Genomic DNA, 15760 nt, shown 5'->3' with positions numbered 1-15760 from the left:
TTTGCATCAGATCTAAGGCAGGCTGGTCTGAACTGAACACAGACAGGTGATCCTTTGGAAAAACTAGGATAAGGTGGGCATTTGGAATAAAGAGTGGTCTCCATACAAAAATGATGGGTCCATTAAGCTATAAAAAAAAAAAGAACTCCAACTTTTACCTTTCTGCTCATGTGCAAGTAAATTAACCAATGGAAAATGATGTTTCTAACACACCTAGGCATTAGTCTCATGGAAAATCTGTTGAAAGCCGATGTATTATGATGTATTCAGAAATAGCCCCCCAGATGTCTTTCCTACGCACATTTCAGGTGAAAACAACAAAAACCTCTGGGGCCGAATGAGTTAATGAAGTGTAATAAGCCGATTGTTGCTTTCCAGTAGACCATATGTGCATTTGAATACATGTTGATACTTTATGTGGTTTAGAGAGGCTCATTTTGGTTAGTGTACGAGTAACATCTGTACTGATTGATTGCCAAATATAGACATTGCATTCATATTGAAACACTTGACCTTATGACCTTGACCTCTGACTTTTTAACCAGGAAACAGCTTCACAATTTATCCCATAGCATAATTAATAAAATGCAAGGTTGAGATGTCCACTTTGATATTAGAAAAGAAAGATTTAATTGGGTCATAGGCTATTATATGAACGTTGCTTAAGAAATAAACAGAAGCTGTCTGAAGTCAGTGAAGTATGAACTACTTTTGTGATGGGACTGTAGTACTCGTCACAATTCATCCTCTCACCAGGTTTCATTATTCTGGTAGGATTATAAGTGCTTATGCAGAGTGCATAAAACTTTCTACCGTTATAAGCTAAATGCATGAACTTAACCAAGAATGAACAAATAATATACATGTATGTGTAAAGTTAGCTCCTTCTACTTACTTCCCAGAGATGTATGTATGTCTGTAGTTACTAGCCCTTCAACCTACTTCCCAGGGTTATATGTATGTCTGTAGTTACTAGCCCCTTCAACCTACTCCCCAGGGATATATGTATGTCTGTAGTTACTAGCTCCTTCAACCTACTCCCCAGGGATATATGTATGTCTGAAGTTACTAGCCCTTTCAACCTCCTACCCAGGGATATATGTATGTTTGTAATAGCTACTTCAACCTACTCCCCAGGGATATATGTATGTACGTAGTTACTACCTCCTTCAACCTACTGTACTTCCCAGGGATATACGTATCTCTGTAGTTACTAGCCCCTTCAACCTACTCCCCAGGGATATATGTTGTCTGTTGTTACTAGCTCTTTCAACCTACTCCCCAGGGATATATGTATGTCTGAAGTTACTAGCCCTTTCAACCTACTCCCCAGGGGTATATGTATGTCTGTAGTTACTAGCCCCTTCAACCTACTCTCCAGGGATATATGTATGTCTGTAGTTACTAACCCCTTCAACCTACTTCCCAGGGATATATGTATGTCTTTAGTTACTAGCCCCTTCAACCTACTGTACTTCCCAGGGATATATGTATGTCTGTAGTTACTACCACCTTCAACCTACTGTACTTCCTAGGGATATATGTTGTCTGTAGTTACTAGCCCCTTCAACCTACTCCCCAGGGATATATGTATGTCTGTAGTTACTAGCCCCTTCAACCTACTGTACTTCCCAGGGATATATGTATGTCTGTAGTTACTAGCTCCTTCAACCTACTCCCCCGGGATATATATATGTCTGAAGTTACAAGCCCCTTCAGCCTACTTCCCAGGGATATATGTATGTCTGTAGTTACTAGCCCCTTCAGCCTACTTCCCAGGGATATATGTATGTCTGTAGTTACTAGCCCCTTCAACCTACTTCCCAGGGATATATGTATGTCTGTAGTTACTAGCCCCTTCAACCTACTCTACTTCCCAGGGATATATGTATGTCTGTTGTTAGTACCACCTTCAACCTACTGTACTTCCCAGGGATATATGTTGTCTGTAGTTACTAGCCCCTTCAACCTACTCCCCAGGGATATATGTATGTCTGTAGTTACTAGCCCCTTCAACCTACTTCCTAGGGATATATGTATGTCTGTAGTTACTAACTCATTCTACCTACTTCCCAGGGATATATGTATGTCTGTAGTTACTAGCCCCTTCAACCTACTTCCCAGGGATATATGTATGTCTGTAGTTACTACCTCCATCAACCTACTGTACTTCCCAGGGATATATGTATGTCTGTAGTTACTAGCCCCTTCAGCCTACTTCCCAGGGATATATGTATGTCTGTAGTTACTAACCCCTTCAACCTACTGTACTTCCCAGGGATATATGTATGTGTGTAGTTACTAGCCCCTTCAACCTACTCCCCAGGGATATATATATGTCTGTAGTTACTAGCCCCTTCAACCTACTGTACTTCCCAGGGATATATGTATGTCTGAAGTTACTAGCCCTTTCAACCTACTCTCCAGGGATATATGTATGTCTGTAGTTACTAGCCCCTTCAACCTACTCCCCAGGGATATATGTATGTCTGTAGTTACTAGCCCCTTCAACCTACTTCCCAGGGATATATGTTGGTCTGTAGTTACTAGCCCATTCAACCTACTTCCCAGAAATATATGTATGTCTGTAGTTACTAGCTTCTTCTACCTACTTCCCAGGGATATATGCATGTCTGTAGTTACTAGCTCATTCTACCTACTTCCCAGGGATATATGTATGTCTGTAGTTACAAGCCCCTTCAGCCTACTTCCCAGGGATATATGCATGTCTGTAGTTACTAGCCCCTTCAGCCTACTTCCCAGGGATATATGTATGTCTGTAGTTACTAGCCCCTTCACCCTACTTCCCAGATATATATGTATGTCTGTAGTTACTAGCCCCTTCAGCCTACTTCCCAGATATATATGTATGTCTGTAGTTACTAGCCCCTTCTACCTACTTCCCAGGGATATATGTATGTCTGTAGTTACTAGCTCCTTCAACCTATTCCCCAGGGATATATGTATGTCTGTAGTTACTACCTCCTTCAACCTACTGTACTTCCCAGGGATATATGTATGTCTGAAGTTACTAGCCCTTTCAACCTACTCCCCAGGGATATATGTATGTCTGTAGTTACTAGCCCCTTCAACCTACTTCCCAGGGATATATGTTGGTCTGTAGTTACTAGCCCATTCAACCTACTTCCCAGAAATATATGTATGTCTGTAGTTACTAGCTTCTTCTACCTACTTCCCAGGGATATATGCATGTCTGTAGTTACTAGTTCCTTCTACCTACTTCCCAAAGATATATGTATGTCTGTAGTTACTAGCCCCTTCAACCTACTTCCCAGGAATATATGTATGTCTGTAGTTACTAACCCCTTCAACCTACTCCCCAGGGATATATGTGTGTCTGTAGTTACTAGCCCCTTCTGCCTACTTCCCAGGAATATATGTATGTCTGTAGTTACTAGCTCCTTCAACCTACTCCCCAGGGATATATGTATGTCTGTAGTTACTAGCCCCTTCAGCCTACTTCCCAGGGATATATGTGTGTCTGAAGTTACTAGCCCCTTCAACCTACTCCCCAGGGATATATGTATGTCTGTAGTTACTACCACCTTCAACCTGCTGTACTTCCCAGGGATATATGTATATCTGTAGTTACTACCACCTTCAACCTACTGTACTTCCCAGGGATATCTGTATGTCTGTAGTTACTAGCCCCTTCAACCTACTTCGCAGGGATATATGTATGTCTGTAGTTACTAGCTCCTTCAACCTACTGTACTTCCCAGGGATATATGTATGTCTTTAGTTACTAGCCCCTTCAACCTACTCCCCAGGGATATACATATGTCTGAAGTTACTAGCCCTTTCAACCTACTCCCCAGGGATATATGTATGTCTGTAGTTACTAGCCCCTTCAGCCTACTTCCCAGGGATATATGTATATCTGTAGTTACTAGCCCCTTCAACCTACTCCCCAGGGATATATGTATGTCTGTAGTTACTAGCCCCTTCTACCTACTTCCCAGGGATATATGCATGTCTGTAGTTACTAGCTCCTTCAACCTACTCCCCAGGGATATATGTATGTCTGTAGTTACTACCTCCTTCAACCTACTGTATTTCCCAGGGATATATGTTGGTCTGTAGTTACTAGTCCCTTCAGCCTACTTCCCAGGGATATATGTATATCTGTAGTTACTAGCCCCTTCAACCTACTCCCCAGGGATATATGTATGTCTGTAGTTACTAGCCCCTTCAACCTACTCCCCAGGATATATGTATGTCTGTAGTTACTAGCCCCTTCAACCTACTTCCCAGGGATTTATGTTGGTCTGTAGTTACTAGCCCATTCAACCTACTTCCCAGAAATATATGTATGTCTGTAGTTACTAGCTTCTTCTGCCTACTTCCCAGGGATATATGCATGTCTGTAGTTACTAGCTCCTTCTGTCTACTTCCCAGAGATATATGTATGTCTGTAGTTACTAGCCCCTTCTACCTACTCCCCAGGGATATATGTATGTCTGTAGTTACTACCTCCTTCAACCTACTGTATTTCCCAGGGATATATGTATGTCTGTAGTTACTAGCCCCTTCAACCTACTTCCCAGGGATTTATGTTGGTCTGTAGTTACTAGCCCATTCAACCTACTTCCCAGAAATATATGTATGTCTGTAGTTACTAGCTTCTTCTGCCTACTTCCCAGGGATATATGCATGTCTGTAGTTACTAGCTCCTTCTGTCTACTTCCCAGAGATATATGTATGTCTGTAGTTACTAGCCCCTTCTACCTACTTCCCAGGAATATATGTATGTCTGTAGTTACTAGCTCCTTCAACCTACTCCCCAGGGATATATGTATGTCTGAAGTTACTAGCCCTTTCAACCTACTCCCCAGGGATATATGTATTTCTGTAATAGCTCCTTCAACCTACTCCCCAGGGGATACTTGTATGTATCAAGTAAGCTGTTTTTGGCTACTCCCCAGAGGACACATGTATGTATAAAGTTTCCCTTTTCAGCCATCTCCCCAGGGGATTCATGTACTTATAAAGTAAGCTGTTTAGGCCTACTCCCCAGGGGATACATGTCTGTGTCAAGTAAGCTGTTATGCCTAGTAATGTAAGCCTAGTAGTGTGATCACCTTTGGTATTGGTAATTATTAGCACCAACAGACCAATAGCTTATCTCTCGAATTCACTAAAATTGTTAACTGCCCAACTCATTGGAACTCAAGTGCATGATGTCTTTACCTGACATAGTCCTGAAATTTTAGGAGACTCATTATGAATCCCCATTACACCTTCTTCAAAAAAACATGTTGAATAAAGGGACTTTCTTGTTTGTGAATTGTTCTTGAAAACTTTGAAAATGCCTAACTGTTGTGGGTTCAAAAGGTTTAGTTTTAGCTTTTGGTAATGTTGAGTCAAAATGATGTTTGCCATTATGTTCAGTTTGAGTTTTAATTAGGTTTGAGACTTTCCAGGTTGCATACATGAGAGCAGGGGCGTATTAACCATTAAGCAGACTAAGCACGTGCTTAGGGCACCAGGGCCAAAGGAGGCACCACAAAGTTGAGAAAAGGGTGAGAGAAAAAAAAAAACGAATGAAGATTTGTAAAAAAAATTGATAAAACAAGTGCAGATTGATCATAATGTTCTGTTTCTTGATCATGGTGCACCCTAGGGTTATCTTCCCAGGTGTACGTGGAAAGGAGGGGGGTACCAAGATTTGTCAGTGCTTAGGGCACCAGTGAGCCTTAATCCACCCCTGCATGAGAGTGTGTTGCAGTGGGATGAGCAAGTGATTCAAGTGATGATGAGTATTTGAGTGATTGATATTTGAGTCATTTGAGTGATAATGAGTATTTCAGTGATGTTTGAGTTTTAGAGGTTTTATTGTGTATTCAACTCCATGCAAAAAGTAGCTAGTTCAATTTCATTTTAATCATCTCCATTAATATGAATAGTTCCAAATATTTATTTTATGTCTGTTTTGAACTGAAGTGATTAATTTCTTCCAAAATATTCATTTACATCACTGTCAGAAAGCAGAGGTGTCAAATATTTTGTAGAGAAATCAACACTGGGGTGGTGGGTTGAAAATGGAGTTTAATACTTGATGATAATTTGGTATCATTTGTTAACGATAAACAATTTATCACCTGTTTATTTTGATTCCAGCACTTGTATTAGTTCCCTGTCCTCTTAAGAACAAACCCTGATAATATAAGCTAGGAACAGATCTTCACAATTCCTACAGTATGTACATGCTTATAAGTTGAGTCAAACTGCAAACAACATTAGTCCTGTTCGGCCATAGCATAATGCATCTGCAGACCAGGATACATATTGATTGTTCTACTGATTACTCCTAACAAACTGCAAAGACCCAGATCTAATGGCGCACTATGCGATGGAAGATCTGGGTCTGTGCAGTTTGCAGTTGGACTCAACTTATAAGCCAGTATATATGGTAATTGAGAGTTCTGCTTATATAAAGCTCTATCCACCCTCATTGTCTTGTGATAAAAGAATAGATTTAGAAATTTGAGCTAAATCCAGTCATAACTAGAGGTGTGATACAAAGCTGACAGTTACTGTATATTCACAACAATTTAGTCTACTTTGTGGGGCCTTGAAACTTCTTCCTCCCACATCTTGACCTGTTGCAACTGCACACAGTCCCAATAAACTCCCACATCTTGACCTGTTGTACTGCACAATCAGTCCCAATAAACTCCCACATCTTGACCTGTTGTACTGCACAATAAGTCCCAATACACTCCCACATTCTTATGCACAATGCCCCACTAAACATTATCCACAACAACTTGCACACATTTCTGATTTGTACATAAATTTCGGGGTCTGCCATCATCTATTATAAAGTTAACCTCTTGTTGAATTTTAACATTCATTTACCTGCATGCAGTAAGTTTGATTTTGTGTTGTCAGTGTTTGTACTTCATCATTTTAAGCTGGTAGAATTTACCTTTAGACCTTTTTGAAATGTAATTTAATTCATTTTAATATAAATCATTCATTTTATTTAAACACAAATTTAAAAAATATTCTGCTTTAGTATTTACTGTAATCATATATATATATATATATATATATATATATATATATATATATATATATATATATATATATATATATATATATATATATATATATCAATTACTTTGGTGTTGATATCATATCATAATTTTGGGTTACATACAGTAGGTCAAGGCCAGATATACCCTGCCTTAACAGCAACCACACAACATTCATATCAGGCATAACATACAGTACTACTCTTGGGAACACACCCTGAATGATAAGTTAATTGATGTTCCATCTAAGCTCTCTTGCTAAGGGCTGAATATATTTATTTTAAGAGCAATACCTTTATAAGTGTTTGTGCTGTATTATCTGCTGTTACATTTGTATTAAATATAGTCAGTTTATTTTAATTACTATGTGTACTGTATACTTTTAAGTGAAAGTCAGTTAGCTTTAAGCACACAGTGTTTATACTTGCTTATAATTTGACTCACACTGCAAACAGAGATCCTGATCTGCCATAGCATAATGTACCTGCAGATCAGGGTCTATGCTGTTTATTCTACTGATTACTCTTAACAAATTGCACAGACCCAGATATGCTAGTGCATAATGCGCCAGCAGCTCTGGGTCTGTGCAGTTTGCAGATGGACTCATCTTGGAAGCAATTATATATGGTAGTTTGAAATATTTTGTAACAGAAGCAAATGATTCCTACGTTTTGACCAGGCCCTCCCAAAATATCTTCATCTCCAAGCTACATGTGCAGTATACATAGTTCCATAATACATGTACATTCTGAAAGCTTGTGAAACTTGTTTTGTGTTCACCACCTACACACAGTGTACTCGGGTGTGTCAGTAGAACTGTAGATAACAGAATAAAAGAAAACCTCAGTCTGAAGTGTTTTTGAACCAGGGCAAATAGTAATAATACTCATCTATATACTTTGCAGGTGTGGCCCCCACCCCCAGTGATTCCCTGTACTTTCCCATAGAGACATCAGCACCAAACTCTGCTGCTCACAGCAAGATGAATCCCATAGGATTTGAAGCTGCAGAAGGTGAGTCACTCATTCTTTCCATATAAAGCCATTATCTACCCTTAGATCAAGCTTTTAATTACTGATGTAAGCCATCAGTAGATAGTAAAATAGTGTGACTTTGAGACATAGAACTCCAAGCCATCAGTAGATAAGTAAAATAGTGTGACTTTGAGACATAGAACTCCAAGCCATCAGTAGATAGTAAAATAGTGTAACTTTGAGACATAGAACTCCAAGCCATCAGTAGATAGTAAAATAGTGTGACTTTGAGACATAGAACTCCAAGCCATCAGTAGATAAGTAAAATAGTGTGACTTTGAGACATAGAACTCCAAGCCATCAGTAGATAGTAAAATAGTGTGACTTTGAGACATAGAACTCCAAGCCATCAGTAGATAGTAAAATAGTGTGACTTTGAGACATAGAACTCCAAGCCATCAGTAGATAGTAAAATAGTGTGACTTTGAGACATAGAACTCCAAGCCATCAGTAGATAGTAAAATAGTGTGACTTTGAGACATAGAACTCCAAGCCATCAGTAGATAAGTAAAATAGTGTGACTTTGAGACATAGAACTCCAAGCCATCAGTAGATAGTAAAATAGTGTGACTTTGAGACATAGAACTCCAAGCCATCAGTAGATAGTAAAATAGTGTGACTTTGAGACATAGAACTCCAAGCCATCAGTAGATAAGTAAAATATTGTGACTTTGAGACATAGAACTCCAAGCCATCAGTAGATAGTAAAATAGTGTAACTTTGAGACATAGAACTCCAAGCCATCAGTAGATAGTAAAATAGTGTAACTTTGAGACATAGAACTCCAAGCCATCAGTAGATAGTAAAATAGTGTGACTTTGAGACATAGAACTCCAAGCCATCAGTAGATAAGTAAAATAGTGTGACTTTGAGACATAGAACTCCAAGCCATCAGTAGATAGTAAAATAGTGTGACTTTGAGACATAGAACTCCAAGCCATCAGTAGATAAGTAAAATAGTGTGACTTTGAGACATAGAACTCCAAGCCATCAGTAGATAGTAAAATAGTGTGACTTTGAGACATAGAACTCCAAGCCATCAGTAGATAGTAAAATAGTGTGACTTTGAGACATAGAACTCCAAGCCATCAGTAGATAAGTAAAATAGTGTGACTTTGAGACATAGAACTCCAAGCCATCAGTAGATAGTAAAATAGTGTGACTTTGAGACATAGAACTCCAAGCCATCAGTAGATAAGTAAAATATTGTGACTTTGAGACATAGAACTCCAAGCCATCAGTAGATAGTAAAATAGTGTAACTTTGAGACATAGAACTCCAAGCCATCAGTAGATAGTAAAATAGTGTAACTTTGAGACATAGAACTCCAAGCCATCAGTAGATAAGTAAAATATTGTGACTTTGAGACATAGAACTCCAAGCATGGATCTGTTACAGGTGTGTAAAGTAAAACTTGATCATTGTGATGTGAAAAGAGACCTTCTAAACTTTAATTAGAACATCATCATATCTTTCTGATAGTTCAGTGATGTTTGGTATCTGAAAATGACTTCATGGTAACTGTGGTAATATATGGTATTAACATTTTGTAGATGGTCTGAGAGTTACAGGTCACCTAAGGTCAGCTCCAGGCTCTCACTCAGTTGTTACCCTATATGCCTTATGATAACATTAGGGTGAAAAACTAGTGTGCGTGTGTTTTCTCTGTTTTGAATCAGTAGTATTCTAGCCATTAAAGTAGCTAGATCAAACCATGTTTTGTGTTATTTAGCAAAACATTTTTTGTTTAATAACACAAAACATGGTTTAGTCTAACTAATGGCTAGACTTTTGAGGAGGGACGTTGATATGCTGTTCACTACCAAAGAACTTTGTTGTACAGCACACTTAAGATTCTGAACTTTTTAAATGCTGCTTTGCAATAAAATGCAAGGTTTTGTGTAGTCCAAATCTAGGTCTATGCGGTTTATGATTAATCATTAGAAGAAACAAGATATATTTGCTGTACCAGTGTAATATGCCAGATCTGAGTCTGTGTTGTTTGCCATTGACCGGATTTGTATGCAAGTAAGTACGGTAATTATAGGATAAATATTCAGTTAATGAACAAATGTGGACAGTTTAACTTTCTTACTAGATATCTTTGTGTTAAGGATAAGAGAAAGCATCAGTATAATCTATTTATTGACAATTTTGTTTTTATTACATATTGGTATTATTTTCATCACATATCAGTATTATTTTCATTACATATCAGTATTATTTTCATTACATATCAGTATTTTCATTACATATTGGTATTGTTTTCGATACATATCTGTACTGTAATCTTTACATATCAGTATTTTCATTACATATCAGTATTGTAGTTTGTAAAATTTACAATAATGATTTTTTGGGGTGAAATTCCAGGTTTTGAAGGCAACTTATCAACAGCTATGACAAAAAAATTCATTTAAAAATGTTTTTATTAAACAACCTTATATTGCTTTAGGTACCGTAGACTTTGTAATTAATTTGTCATATGAATCAGGACTTGTTTGTGATAAACTTCAACTGGAAATTAAAGAAATGTATGTACTCTTATGAGTTTTAATAAAGCACACATCAGTATAAAATTTTTGATATTACATTGTGGTAAAATTATAAACAGTTTCCACTTTTTGCTTGAATATGTCATGGTGACAATTCATGTGTATGGTCATTTATAATGTAAATTTATTTGTAGTACATTTATCAATTAGCTGTTTTTGACATGATTTCAGTGAAAATAACCAAGTAGATAGGAACTGTGCACTTCATGTACATTCTCAATAAGATAATTATTATGGTTAATAAATTATATCTCTACAGGAAATGCTCCAGTGAATTCAGATGGCGTAACTTTGTTGGGATTTGAGAGCATAGAAGGTTACAGAGTGTTACTGTTTTTCATTTTGTAGTGGCATACTAATCACTTCTAACATATATTTATATCACACATGAATCTGTCATTGCTAAATATCCTAAATGTCAAAATTTATATTTATTTTTTGTGTGTGCTTTTTTGTGCTTTTTCTTGTATTAATGTATTAAAATATTATGTTTACTAACCTGTGTACCTTCCTGTGTGACTACTGTATTGAAAATGTTACCTTCTATATACAACCTAATACATGTGTTGTGCACATTTTGCACTTTTAAAATTTATTTGATATAATCCTCCACAGTTAGGCATAAATCCTTTTTTAAGGAATTAAAACCAATTTAGATTGCAACATTATACAATTTATACAACCATTTCATTTCTTCCACATTTGTAGAAAATTCAGATGAGGTAAAGTGCCAAAAAGTCAAAATATTTTAAAAATTAACTTGTGTTGGACATGATTAATAATGGCACTGGAAGTCACAAGACAACACCTTATTTCACCTGTTAAAATGTCTGTTTGTGACTTTCAAAGTCTTGAACACAGTCTCATCATCCCTATATCATAGACAATTCTTTTTGTAGTGTTTTGTGTCAGTCAGTGCAACAATTTTTCGGAGTGTTTGAAGGATACTGCAGCTTGAACAAGAAACTTAGCCACGATGAAAAGTTTATATTTCTATGTTTTTGGTACACTGCATCATTGTTGTAAAGGACTGCTTATCATAGAATTATTGGCAAGTACTTGCTTTTTGAATTGGATGACATTATGACAGCATGCTCGCATTTAGGTGAGATAAGGGGAAAAAATGATCAAAGTGAGGTCTTGCTGCCAGTATATGTGCCACTGTGAGTTCCTTCTGCTATGGTATGTGCCATATTAAGTTCCTTCTGTCACGGTATGTGCCACAGTAAGTCAGTTGACTAAGTGAGTTAACTATACATGTTACAAAGGTATAACAGAATTTAAACATGCACCACAAATAATGCTGTATGTGGCAACATGGCCCGTACTTAACACTGTATATACATTAGAATACAGTACAATTGCAGCTTTGCACAGTTCTGAATGGAGAGATTATAACACAAATAATAATTCTGACGAAACTGATACTGTTGTAGTCACTGTATTGTTTTTTTAATCATAATCTGATAATATGGAATAATTTAGATGCTTGTGTAACAATTCACTAACATTGACTATATAAAAGACTAATGTTTAACATTATCACACATCACACACACTAACACTGACTATATAAAAGACTAATGTTTAACATTATCACACGTCACACACACTAACACTGACTATATAAAAGACTAATGTTTAACATTATCACACATCACACACACTAACACTGACTATATAAAAGACTATTGTTTAACATTATCACACGTCACACACACTAACACTGACTATATAAAAGACTAATGTTTAACATTATCACACGTCACACAGTTGTTGGGAAAATGCAAATTAATATCAGTGTCAAGAATGTAAAATTATATTCTGACTAAAATATAAAGACTTTTTTCTGTTTGGTGTACTCTATTAAAAAATAATAAATCAGCATTTCTCAGAACTTTTTCACACTTTTGGCTTTTCACAGTATTGTCTGTTTGTAAATATTAGATTTGTAACTAGTCTGTTTGCTTATTGGTGTCACAGTAGCTCAGTTGGCAGAGCACCTGATTGATATTCCACTGGTTATTTGTTTAATACCTTTCCGGGACAGCCGGGGTTGACTGCCTTGGTGTATCCAGGGAAAAGGCACTTAGCTCCCATTTGCACATTATGATAAAACCAGTAATGTGTTAAAAGTTATTTTACCTTTTACCCTATTGGACACACACACAAGAAAAACAAGAAAAACAACATTTGCTTATATGAGGCAAAATCAGTATTTAGGAAAATGATGTAATTTAAAAATGTCGCAGGCAATCAGTAATATCATATAGTCTGACAAGCTAAGCACTTCTTCACGTTGACCTTAGTACAATAAAACATTTTTGAATTTGCCATGTGGCAGTTAGTAAATTGAATTAAGCTTAAATGTATCTGTAATATTTTCTTTTGCAAAGTGACATTTGTTTATGTCAGGACTATACCAGTATTATGGTGACTTAAAATCAACCCAGGGTATTCACTGATTGATTTTAAATATTTTAAGACTTAATAATCCTTATTACAGTATTGTGATGATATGAAGTCCATTTATATTGATCATTATTTTGTTAAGGATAAAACTAATTGAAAATGTTAAAAATTATGGGTACAGATTAAAAAAACCTGAATGTTTTCAGTTCATGTTTGTAAAAACTATAGCAGACGTATAATAATCAGTACCCACCAAGGCCAGCATGGGTCGCCTTCCTTGATCTGTATTTGGGAAAAGCATTTTGTTCTAATTTCCTATAGGGGTGTTAAAACTAATTAAAAAGAAACAACATTTTACTAATCAAATTGGGTGTGGGGGGCTCAGCAGGGATGAGTTGGGGTGAGATAAATCAGCGCTTGAACACAAGTGAAACATAGGGTTCCATGTAATGTGTTTATTTCCGCAGCGCTTTTCTGCTTTTCACTTTATGAACAGCAGCTTTTGTTTTTGTTCTTGACCTTTTATTTGTATGTGCCCAGTAACAATGTTTAGAGTGTGTACTGGAGTCGGTTTGTGAGCTCATGGTCATAATCTTGTTATATGCATTAACGTAGTGGCACTGACAATGATGGTGAATTTTTCATCACCAGCAATGTTAAATTCTTGTGTTAAAGTTTAGTTTTAAATACTTTTGCAAATCAAATACATTATATTGATTTGAGGGATAAATCAAGATATGAACACAGGTGGGATACAGAGTTCTGGAACATATCATCTTCAGATCTCTGTGCAGATGACACAACATTGTCAGACATCCAAAACACAAGCATGAACTTGAAATTTCTTTGCAGAATGCCCTAAACAAACTGGAAAACTGGTGCACATGCAATGCTATGGTGGTAAATACTGGTAAGACTAAAATATTACTTATCTCAACACAACAGAAAAGGACCAATCTTGATAGTGATGAACTTTGTCTGACATGGAAGGATACAAATTTGCAAATGGTCTGTCATGTTAGACTACTTGGTGTTCTGGTAGATAATAATCTATCATGGACTGAACATATATGTAAAAAAGTCAATTCAAGTTTATGGCTTCTCAGTAGGATAAGACATTTTCTCCCTGAAAGGCACAGAAAAACTGTTTTATAACAGTTACATACAACCCTAATTAGACTACTGTAATACAGTATGAGGTAGTTCAAATGATAAAAACATAGCAAAGCTGGCACAGCTTCAAAACAGAGCATTTGGGTAAATATCAATCCAGAAAGAAAGCATGGAAAATTTAGCTGGTAAGTTAAAAATATTACCTGTTAAAGACCGAATCTGTTTGAGAAAAGCCAAATTGATGTACAGGATATCCAATAATAGTGCTCTTGAATATTTACAATCACTATTCCAGTATAAGCTACCTGGTAATACTCCCCACCAGCAATCCATGTCTACCAAGCAGTATGAAATTCCCAAACGAAATAAAGATTTATTTTTAAAAGTTTCCAATACTTTGGAACTTTGCTCTGGAATAGTATTCCAGTTGAGATTAGAAATGCCCACTCTGTTTCCTTCTTCCAAATTCAATATATCCGGTGGCTTCAGAGATGCAGCTAAAAATAAATAAATTCCTTTGTATGAGAGCCTCAAGGTAGATTAGTTCTTAGCTAATTGTGTTACATCTTTAATTAAGGCCATTATTATTACTATTACTATTATTATTATTATTATTACAGTATTAGATTTGTAATTATGGTCAAATCTATTCATCTGTCAGACTCCATCCTTGCATCTGTTCATTAGAATTTGTAATCACGGTCATATCTGTCTGTCAGACTCTATCCTTGTGTCTGTCAGATTTTGTAATCATGGTTATATGTCTGTCAAACTCTATCCTTGTGTCTGTCTGTTAGATTTGTAATTATGGTTATATCTGTAACTTTATCCTTGTGTCTGTCTGTTAGATTTGTAATTATGGTCATATCTGTAACTTTATCCTTGTGTCTGTCTGTTAGATTTGTAATTATGGTCATATCTGTAACTTTATCCTTGTGTCTGTCTGTTAGATTTGTAATTATGGTCATATCTGTAACTTTATCCTTGTGTCTGTCTGTTAGATTTGTAATTATGGTCATATCTGTAACTTTATCCTTGTGTCTGTCTGTTAGATTTGTAATTATGGTCATATCTGTAACTTTATCCTTGTGTCTGTCTGTTAGATTTGTAATTATGGTCATATCTGTAACTTTATCCTTGTGTCTGTCTGTTAGATTTGTAATTATGGTTATATCTTTAACTTTATCCTTGTGTCTGTCTGTTAGATTTGTAATTATGGTCATATCTGTAACTTTATCCTTGTGTCTGTCTGTTAGATTTGTAATTATGGTCATATCTGTAACTTTATCCTTGTGTCTGTCTGTTAGATTTGTAATTATGGTTATATCTTTAACTTTATCCTTGTGTCTGTCTGTTAGATGTAATTATGGTCATATCTGTAACTTTATCCTTGTGTCTGTCTGTTAGATTTGTAATTATGGTTATATCTTTAACTTTATCCTTGTGTCTGTCTGTTAGATGTAATTATGGTCATATCTGTAACTTTATCCTTGTGTCTGTCTGTTAGATTTGTAATTATGGTTATATCTTTAACTTTATCCTTGTGTCTGTCTGTTAGATGTAATTATGGTCATATCTGTAACTT

General features: G+C 36.2%; 1 protein-coding gene across 7 annotated transcripts in view; it reads left to right on the top strand.

Moving 5' to 3' along the window:
• The window catches only part of LOC149789830 (anoctamin-4-like), a 190558-nt gene that overhangs the window by 36102 nt on the left and 138696 nt on the right, over positions 1 to 15760 (top strand). For 4 of the 7 annotated variants that reach the window (XM_089971825.1, XM_089971820.1, XM_089971819.1 and 1 more), the window contains 2 exons: positions 7967 to 8074; positions 10910 to 10966. In XM_089971825.1, coding sequence (XP_089827951.1) covers positions 7967 to 8074; positions 10910 to 10966 — 165 coding nt within the window. The remainder of the gene's footprint in view (positions 1 to 7966; positions 8075 to 10909; positions 10967 to 15760) is intronic. The other 3 variants (XM_089971827.1, XM_089971822.1, XM_089971821.1) reach the window with 1 other exon arrangement.

Source organism: Sinohyriopsis cumingii, chromosome 10 (genome assembly GCF_028554795.1).
Source record: "Sinohyriopsis cumingii isolate HCF-2022 chromosome 10, ASM2855479v2, whole genome shotgun sequence".
Taxonomy (NCBI): Eukaryota; Metazoa; Mollusca; class Bivalvia; order Unionida; family Unionidae; genus Sinohyriopsis; species Sinohyriopsis cumingii.
Note: the sequence above shows the minus strand (reverse complement) of the source record. Positions and strands in the feature narration are given on the sequence as shown.